The sequence below is a fragment of the Corythoichthys intestinalis genome, chromosome 16, assembly GCF_030265065.1.
Source record: "Corythoichthys intestinalis isolate RoL2023-P3 chromosome 16, ASM3026506v1, whole genome shotgun sequence".
NCBI classification, from domain to species: domain Eukaryota; kingdom Metazoa; phylum Chordata; class Actinopteri; order Syngnathiformes; family Syngnathidae; genus Corythoichthys; species Corythoichthys intestinalis.
This window is the reverse complement of record NC_080410.1, coordinates 4,125,575-4,135,598: the sequence shown is the minus strand read 5'-3', so window position 1 is coordinate 4,135,598 and position 10,024 is coordinate 4,125,575. Positions and strand designations below refer to the sequence as shown.

The window sequence follows — 10,024 nt, the reverse complement described above, 5'->3', positions numbered from 1 at the left end:
TTACTTTATTAATTCAGTGATTAAATATTGACATAGAAATGCAATGTAATCAACAAATGCAATGTCAACACCATAACCACGATTCAGATAGTCTAAGAGCTGAACTAATGTTTTGTTTGTCCTGGAGTCAGATTATTATGAAAATGTTTGATTGTGCAACGGTGGACCTAGTATGAGTAACTGTAGTGAGTTTGATGGATATGTGACCTTCCTAGCCAGAAATAGACAGGCGGGACAGTTTTGGTCAGCACTTGACCTGAAATGGGCCTCCCTCTTAAAACGGGTTCTGTTGCAGCCAGCAAGAAATGTTTTTCACTGTGCAACGGTGGACCTAGTATGAGTAACTGTAGTGAGTTTGATAGATGTGTGACCTTCCTAGCCAGAAATAGACAGGCGGGACAGTTTTGGTCAGCAATTGACCTGAAATGGACCTCCCTCTTAAAACGGGTTCTGTTGCAGCCAGCAGGGAGTACTTTTAACTGTGCAACGGTGGACCTAGTATGAGTAACTGTAGTGAGTTTGATGGATGTGTGACCTTCCTAGCCAGAAATAGACAGGCGGGACAGTTTTGGTCAGCACTTGACCTGAAATGGGCCTCCCTCTTAAAACGGGTTTTGTTGCAGCCAGCAAGAAATGTTTTTCACTGTGCAACGGTGGACCTAGTATGAGTAACTGTAGTGAGTTTGATAGATGTGTGACCTTCCTAGCCAGAAATAGACAGGCGGGACAGTTTTGGTCAGCACTTGACCTGAAATGGGCCTCCCTCTTAAAACAGGTTCTGTTGCAGCCAGCAAGAAATGTTTTTCACTGTGCATTGGTGGACCTAGTATGAGTAACTGTAGTGAGTTTGATAGATGTGTGACCTTCCCAGCCAGAAATAGACAGGCGGGACAGTTTTGGTCAGCACTTGACCTGAAATGGGCCTCCCTCTTAAAACAGGTTCTGTTGCAGCCAGCAGGGAGTACTTTTAACTGTGAAATGGTAGACCAACTATGAGTAACCATTGTGATTTTCAAGGGCAACCAATAATTCTCAAACGATCCATCTTCTGTCTTGCCTTCTTCATGGTGCATTAAGGTTAATACTATTTTCATGTTTAAAAAAAAAAAAAAAGAAAATATTTTGACGGGAACATGTCATAATCTGCTAAATAATGGTTTTGAACAAATGTTTATATTTTTTATAATTCTAGTTTTAAACAAATGTATATGTATATTTTAAATGACATTTAAAATTATTATGATTATCTTACTTTTATCTGATTTGTTTTTTATTTTAGCTCTGTCTGTTTTTATTTTACTCTTTTATTCTTAGTCTTTTTATTTTTTACATGGTAATGTGCACTTTGAGATTTGTTTTTCAAATGCAAAATGCGTTATAAATAAAATGTATTATTATTATTATTATTAATCTTATTATTATTATTTTGGTAACAAATCGTGGACTGGGCCACATAACCATCTTCGAACAGAAATGTATTTGTCTACAGGTTTTCACGACCATATCCCAATGAGAATCGCTCAGGTATGAGATTTATTAGTTCAAGCAGAGCAAAATGTATTCATATGCTAAGTGTGGTGTGATGATGAACACAAAGCCCGCAGAAAACGCCTTCTGTTTCGTCTGATTAGAAATTGACCGTTTACTTGGGTGTAAAAGGGTCTATTAAAGCACATAACATTTAGCAATACATATTCACTGTAAAAGATAGTCGTTTACGTGTCCAACGATTGGTATGGAGAGGCTGTGTTATTTCGATCGGTAAGGAAAAACTTTTATTTCGCCTAAGTAAATTATTTTAACTTGTTTTAAGGTCATTTCTTTACAGGCTCGATGACAAAGCAAATAATGATAGCGAGCATTGAATGAATTTGGAGTATAATCGCTGTAGTGTATCGATGTGCGAGTGACGTGTGCGCGCTCCCGACAAGGGGGGATATTTCACGCAGGGCGGCTATTTTTCGGCACAACACCGGTCAAATTCCTCTGATTTGTTTCACCACTGTCGCCAACATTCTGTATTACTTTCTGTAGTAGTGGCTCTACTAAGTTTCAAGTCACATTCTTGATGTATAACGCCCTCGTTCCCTGGCATTTACACATACATACATACATAGGTGCGAAAAGACCAATTCAAGTTGGACCGGTTCGGCCAGTGCTCCGCGTTTGTGTGTCTGTGTGTGCGTGCCCGGACGTAGCTCCGCCCTGTTCGCTGTTGGCTGTCAACTAGACAGGTGTGGAACGACAAAAATCCACTCAAAAGTGACTTCTCCCACAATGCGCGCAGTGTAGCTCGTCGGCTGAGTGTGGGACTGGAAGTGTCGACTAGTGAAGGGTGTGTGGACACAGCTGACACACGAGCGGCGTTGGATAGACTTGCTGGCATTGTTGCGTGATTGGAAGCCGCCGACGGGACACCTGTCACCGCGATGAAGAGAAAGAGCAAAAGTTCCGTTGTTACCCCGGTCAAACAAACGTAAGTTGACTTTTACACTACCGGTATGACTCAATCTACCTAGTCGCGTACATTACATAAAGACCAGAATTCCAGTAGTTCGCTGCCATTTCAAGAAAGCTCGCTGTGCCTTAACTCATCATCATTCAGTGCTAGCCATTTAAGTTCAAATTGATTTGTCTTTCGCTGTCAATGACAGTGAATGTGTTCATTTCTGACGATGAATATTATGCAGTGGACTTAATTTGACAAAGTACTGTATTACTCTATTCATAAAATATGTCCATAATTTATGCAACGCGAACAATTGGGCCAATCCCATGCATGGGTGTGAGAGTTAAATACCATTCCACTACTTTGCATGGTTTGTGTTCATTTCGCGAGAGGGTGTGGCACTGTTGTAAAGTTGTAGTGACTGGTTTGATAGGTATTACCACCTTTCAAAAACAATGTGGACGAAATTACCTTGCAACCTCTCCCACAGTAACCTTTTCTATCCCAGGCTGCCGTGACATTTTGACCGACTTTGCCTAGAACAGGGATCGGCACCATACGCGGAGATTAAGGGTGGGCCTGGTGGCCTAAAATGTCATTCCATCTAATTGACTTTCCAATATATTAATTTAAAATTAAGACTGCCGGTAAAATGTTGTCTATAACAGTTGTAAAACAATAAAATAAACAACAAAAATATTTTTATAATGTGTTTCAAATATTTTTCAAACAGATGTTGTGTGACCGGTGGGTTTCTACTCTGCATTGTATGTGTAGTTTGAAATGACGACGGGAGTCAAGAGTGCGATGTGACTTGCTTTTAATCTGATAAAAGGCAGAAAAAGCCAATCCTCACGTTAAACACGGCTTCAACAATGTGCCCCTCCCCTTCGACATCCACACAGAAAAAGGCCCGCGACATACCTGATAAAAGTCAAAAAAAGCCAATCCTCCCGTTAAACACGGCTTTAACAATGTGCCCCTATTCAAAATAAATGGGGGGGGGGGGGGGGGGGGGGGAGAGAGATGCAATGCGATTTTATACATGAATGCATGCCTGGAAATTACATTTTCCAACAAAACTCTCTGCAGCCAAAAGGCACTACCTCCCCTTCGACATCCACACAGAAAAGGGGAGAACTAATAAAGTGCACTCAACTTAAAGCAGCAGGTGCTGTGGTAATAACCGACATAGGGGAAACAAACAACATACAAACAAAAATGCCAACTTTGAAGGAGGACTGACGGAAATAAAATAGAAAATAAGATAACAATCAAATTTTGTGTAATTATAAAATAGAAACAATATTTGCAAGTTTGAGATACCCCTGTTACACATGTGACTAGCGCCTCAGAGATGGTCATTTGCTTTGCTTAGCCCAGTACTTCTCAAATAGTGGGGCACAGAGCCATGCATGTGACCTCGAGGAAACATACTTTTTTTCTGTTCGAGAACATGTACTTGCACCTCCCATTCAGTAGGTGGCAGTGGTGCTCTCATTTTCAGAGTGTGCGCAGTATTTTTTAATAGAATAAGAGCACACCGAAAAGAATACAGTAGGACACGAGGAAAGACCGGTCTGTTTACTGTGTGTAAATTTTTGCAGCGGACACTGGGAGGCTAAATCAATTAAGACGTCACTTAAAGACATTTAGACCCGATCACATTGATTAGCCGCTTGATTGTTTTTCAGCAAAAATATGTTGAATATTGCCAGCAATCATCCCTCTTTGTCAATGTTACAGCAGTAAACCAGCGTGCATTGTTAGCATGCTCAGTGCAAAATAACCCCACAGCATAGCAAAGGAGCTGATACTGCCTGCAGCAAAAACAAAAACTGTCCCGCTGTCCAATGACACTGTAGTGTAATTTTATTTTATTATTATTGATTGATTTTATTTTATTTTTCAGTATGAAATGGTAAAAAAAATGTACCTTGAGTGTATTTTTACAGTTTGGAAATAACTTTTTATATTCAGGCAAATTGATGCGCCCTAACTCTTTAGACAAAACAATGTTAATAAAGTCATACTTTATTCCAAGTTGATTTATATTACCGTTTTCCTTTAATATAAAATGACAATGTTATGTAGAGGTGTTCTTATAATTATTTTAGAGACAAATGGTACTTTTTACAGTGGCGGCAGAGAGTTGGGGAGGGGGGCGCGAAATGTTTCCATCTTCGTGGGGGGGCGTAACAGAAAATCATTGAGAAGCACTGGCTTGGCTCCCAAAAAACACCTGAGGCCAGAAGAGGCAAGATGGATATAGGTATTTTGTTCAAACCTAAGCTTTCAAAAGCGACAATTGAAGATGTGGACCATGAAACGCAGGAGAGCGAAGTTTCAGTTTGCTCCACTAAAGACGTTGACCCTAAAAAATGATGGGGGGGGGGGCACAAACAAAATGTTAATTTTCAACGTATTATTATAAATGTTCCTGGCTGGAATATCAAAATCAAAATGGATACAGCGTCTACTTCTCCACTAGGTAAGACTAAAACGGGCGTGCTCACACACGCACACACACACAGCTGGGATGCCTGTATGTACGAGCATGGGCTTAGCTACCACCCGAGCATATATCTTGTATGTTAATTTTATTGCTGACCTTGCGTTTCGGGGTCATCAACATGTTTGCTCCCCTGCCACAAAAGTCAAACTCTGCCTATGGTCGGCACCCCAAAATGTTGAAAGAGCCATATTGGACCAAAAAACAAATGTCTGGATCTGCAAAAAATTAAAGTCTTACATAAGCCTTATAATGAAAGCAACACATGCTGTATGTATCCAGAGGTAAGTAGAGTAGCCCAAAATTTTACTCACGTTAGAGTAGCGTGACTTCACAATAATATGACTCAAGTAAGAGTAAAAGTAGTCATCCAAAAAATACTCAAGTACAAGTAAAAAAGTATCCAGTGAAAAGAATACTCAGGTAATGGGTAACATTTTGAGTAACTGCTTATTCTTGTTTGATTTTTTATTTTAATTTTAAACATTGTTATTTTTTCTTTCTGCACAAACGTTTCTATATGAACTGTTATTATAATGATACTTACAATAACCCATTACATAACCACATTAAGCCAAAGAATTTTTTTTTTTTTAATCATTAAAGAGAGGGGAAAAAAACAGTAATGATGCATTTTTCGTCCAAAGACCATGAGTGCCCTGCCCTCTAGTGGAGAAAATAGTTCCTAGTTTGAGTAGTGAATAATGTAGTTCCTGTATATAGTTACTATTATGAAATTAAAAGGATCATATATCCGGTTTTCCGTGGTCAGTCAGTGCTAAATAAAAACTGGGAGAGAGTTTTAAATCCGCCATTTTGATTCATATTGAGGACAGCGCTCTATGTCAAATACTTCATTTGTTACGGCGCTTTAAAGACGCTGTATTGAACAGGCTTGCGTGATCATAGAACGGCTAACTTGCATCTAATTGGTGTAACGGAGTCATGTGATTATTGTTGCGACATCTCATTGGTGAAATTAGTAGCGCTACTCTTGGCAATAGCATTGCTAGCAAAATAAATAATGAATAAATAAACGTAATATGTAAAATAAAGAGGAAAAATGTAACGACTCTTGTGTTGCCCGAAGTAGCGGAGTAAGAGTACCATTTTTCTCCACAAATCTACTCAAGTAAAAGTAAAATGTATAGCTTAGCAAAAATATTCTTAGAAGTACATTTTTCTCAAAAAGTTACTCAAGTAAATGTAATGGAGTACATGTACCGCGTTAGATTAGCCAAACATTTTACTCAAATAAAAGTAGTGTTACTTCTAAATAATATTACTCAAGTGGAAATAGTCATCCAAAAATTTACTCAAGTACAAGTAAAAAAAAGTATTCATTCAAAAAGAATATTGAAGGCATGAGTAACATTGTGAGTACCTGCTTACATTGTCTGATTTTATAAATATAATGGATTTTTTTTTTCTCAGCGCAACATCTATATGAACTGTTGTTATTACACTGTACTATATATAATCTATTACATGACCATATTTGGCCAAAAAGATACCACAAAAATCAACAAATTCAGACCAAAACAACTCTATGAGACGTCACCAGTCCAAAGAGTGCCCTCTAGTGGGGAAAATAATATTGTTACCTCTGATTGTTATAACGGAGTCATGTGGTTGTTGTTGCGACGTCCCATTGGTGACAGCCACTGTCGGCATCTCTGGCAAAAATAAAGTCACTATGTAGAAAGAGGAAAAATATAACGACTCTAGTGTAGCCCAAAGTAGGGGACTAAGAGTAATGTTTCTTCTTAACAAATGTACTCATGTAAAAGTAAAAAGTATTACATGGTAAAACTACTCTAAGAAGTACATTTTTCTCAAAAAGTTACTCAAGTTAATGTAACGGAGTAAATGTAACTCGTTACTACCCACCCCTGGTATTAGCCTACTATCAAAATGACTAAGTTGGCTACAAATACATTATGAGTCGTCATGATTAAATATTTTCCCTGCAATGCACCCTATAGAGAATGACACCATGTGACTACTCTGTTGTACGATGCCAGCTAAGTTTCACGTCATAACAGTATTAATGGATCAGAAGAATGTTTGTGTCATGTTTGTCCATTTTAAAACATTTTTGAAAGCGCTCCAGGGAGCCACTAGGGCAGCGCTAAAGAGCCACATGCGGCTCTAGAGCCGCGGGTTGCTGACCGCCGGCCTTGTGGAATCAAGTTAAACAATTCATTAGCTCCAGAACTTTTTATTTTTTTGTAGTGGCTCTGTTCTCCATCACTCAGCCGCTTGGAGATAAAGTTATGTGTTTCAGGAATGCCGTGACGTGCTCCTTATCATTTGGCAGGTTTGGAGGAGGATTGGGGGCCTTAGATTTAACATGCTGAATTATAAAAGAGCATGGGAATGGTTTTTCCGGACTGTTATGTAAAGAAAACCAGCATTGTACTATAATTAATTCAACCGTTGAGGTGGTTGCTTAATTCTGTATGTAGTGTATGTTTTGTTATACTGCGTATGAATTTGTATCCACCCAATACATATAGCTAAAATATGATTTAATAGGTCTGCATGTATACTATATGTCGGCATTAGGGGTGTAACGGTACGCACAAGTCACAGTTCGGTACGGGTTCGGTACAACAGAAAAATAAAACTTTTTTTTATCACAACATTTGAATCATCCACTGAGGTAACAGTTAAAGTGTCTGTGACAGCATTAAAAAAAATCTTAAATAGCATTATTATGTGAATTAAAATTATATTTTGAGATGATTCGACTATATACAACAATTTGGCAAAGGGCAGATATCGCAAAATTAGTCTTTTAATCTGCCGTTTAGACCCGCCTGTCATCATAGCACTCTAGCGTCCCCAGCTGGATGATAACGTCGGCAGGGTCGGAGACAGAGGAAAGAGCATAAACAAAACAGGCGTGACAGCTAGCCAACATGCTAACCCAAACAGAACAGCTTTTCCAAGTCTTATTCTCGCCTTTTGTACTCATGTTACACACTGCAGCGGGGTTGATTGTCTCCACCGATCGGCTAGCCCCCGGCGGTGAGCAAGTTTTGGCTTGTCGTTCCCCTGCTGCGGGCAGGAGTGCTCGTTGCCGGGGACGCAGCTGGAAAATGACTGCCGGACAAACCGGCATTCTCGGTGAGCACGCGAATAGGACCGAGCGGGCTGGATTGTCCAGCCAAACCGGCCAACGTAGGAGCAGGGATCTGCTTCTGGCCAAGCCAAGGAAAGCGCATTCTCGTCGGGCACGCGAATAGGACCGAGCGGGCTGGATCAGCCAGCCAAACCAGCCAACGTCGGAGCGGGGTCTGCTCGTGGCCAAGCCGAGGAAAGTGCATTCTCGGCGGGCACGCGAATAGGACCGAGGGGGTGGAAGTGACCATGGTTTGTGACAAGCCGTCGGTCATCGGCCATGTGGCCTTCTCTGTGGACAGGGAGTATTTTCACCCACAAAATGCAAGCCACCTCCTTATTAAAACGTGTGCCATGATCCCAGTATTTGACATTATACAAAACAAGTAGCTTACTCACCTCATAATGGTCCTGCAGTTGTCGAACTTGCTTTGGCCATTATCCACAGTGAACGGGAACATTTTGAAACCCAAAAAGGCTTACACGCCTCTCCCTGTTGCAGCAACAAAAGCCTGCAGCACATTGGGCTGGCGTGATACGAAAAATAAACGAAATAATCCGCGAAATCAGATCAATATGCAGTCGTTCTGCATACTGTAGTATTAGCTGTATGCTGAAGGTGATTATCCCACTGACGTCACATTTGCATTCTTCGTCAATCCAGGAAGTCACTCATTATCATGGCGCGGGATTAAAAAAATTGAATAGATATATTGATCACTTCCACATACATCCAAGCGGTCCGTTTCATTCAGGAGCATAAAATAGCATGTGAAATATGAAATAAACATGCTTTTTGCTGTCATAGGCACTTTAAAGTAAGGTAGCACTCACCAGCTTGGTAACTTTTAAAAAATAAAATAATAATAGGATCCGACAAGTTTCAATGTTTGATTACACGCAGTTAACTGTAAAACCATAGACTTCATAATGGCACGGACAGGTCAAATCGGTCATGCACTGCGCCTGGCCTTCAAGTAGGGGGCCGCCCACATCAAGAGGAGCTATTCACAAACACACGCACGCAGCAATGTAACGCTGGATTTCTGTTGACAAATTACGCAAGCTGTACTGCATACAAACAAGAAGGATTGTCTCAGGAGTAATTTGTTCGAGGATTTTAGGTAATTATTATATTTTTTGTATCATACATGCGTTTTGAAACATTGTGGGAAAAAATCAATTGGAGAAATTAGCCGCTACTGCATCGGCATCATAATTCGCAATATTTACGTAACATAAATGCTAACTGCGCGTTTTTTTTTGTTTTTTTTTTTTGCTTCTAACCAAGAATCGAGACTGTTTTACATCCATATCTATAAACAATTCGGGGATTTAAGCCTTTATTCACAAGAAATTTTACCGGAAAAGCTCTGTTAACATAAGGCGGCCGCTAGCTACATTCACTAACAGACTAGCATTGTATTTTGACATATTTACGTAAAATAAATGATAACTGCACTTTTTTTATTTATTTATTTATTTTTGCTTTTAACCAAGAATCGAAACTGTTTCACGTCCATATCTATAAAGAATTTGGGGATTTAAGCATTTATTCACAAGAATTTTCAACAAAAAAAGCTCTTTGTCTGTGATTCCACTCGGTCAGCTCTGACGGCCTCGCCATCAATGCAGGCCCCCTATTTATCGTCCCCGCGCCCCGTTTCCCGTCAATAAATTATGAAGTCTATGTGTAAAACATTACCAGTGAACATACACCCCCATATAAGACATATTTTGATATTGGTTAAAATACAATAAAAAGTGCAAATTGTTCCAAACCTAAAAAAGCATCTTTTGAAACAGCCTAGGACTAGAACAAAATAAACATTTCCTGATTTGAAAATATACAATTAATACACTTCAAAAAGTGTTAGTAATACTGCATTTGATAGTTCTCACTATATACATTTGCCTTAACTTTCCTAGCTGTGAAT

General features: G+C 39.6%; 1 protein-coding gene across 1 annotated transcript in view; it reads left to right on the top strand.

Annotated features, from left to right (window-relative positions):
• The first annotated feature begins 2,242 nt into the window (after positions 1 to 2,242).
• Positions 2,243 to 10,024, top strand: part of ppl (periplakin) — a 49,415-nt gene continuing 41,633 nt past the window's right edge. Inside the window, exon 1 of the mRNA XM_057817028.1 lies at positions 2,243 to 2,476. Within this exon, the coding sequence (XP_057673011.1) occupies positions 2,430 to 2,476 (47 nt within the window). The 5' untranslated portion in view covers positions 2,243 to 2,429. The remainder of the gene's footprint in view (positions 2,477 to 10,024) is intronic.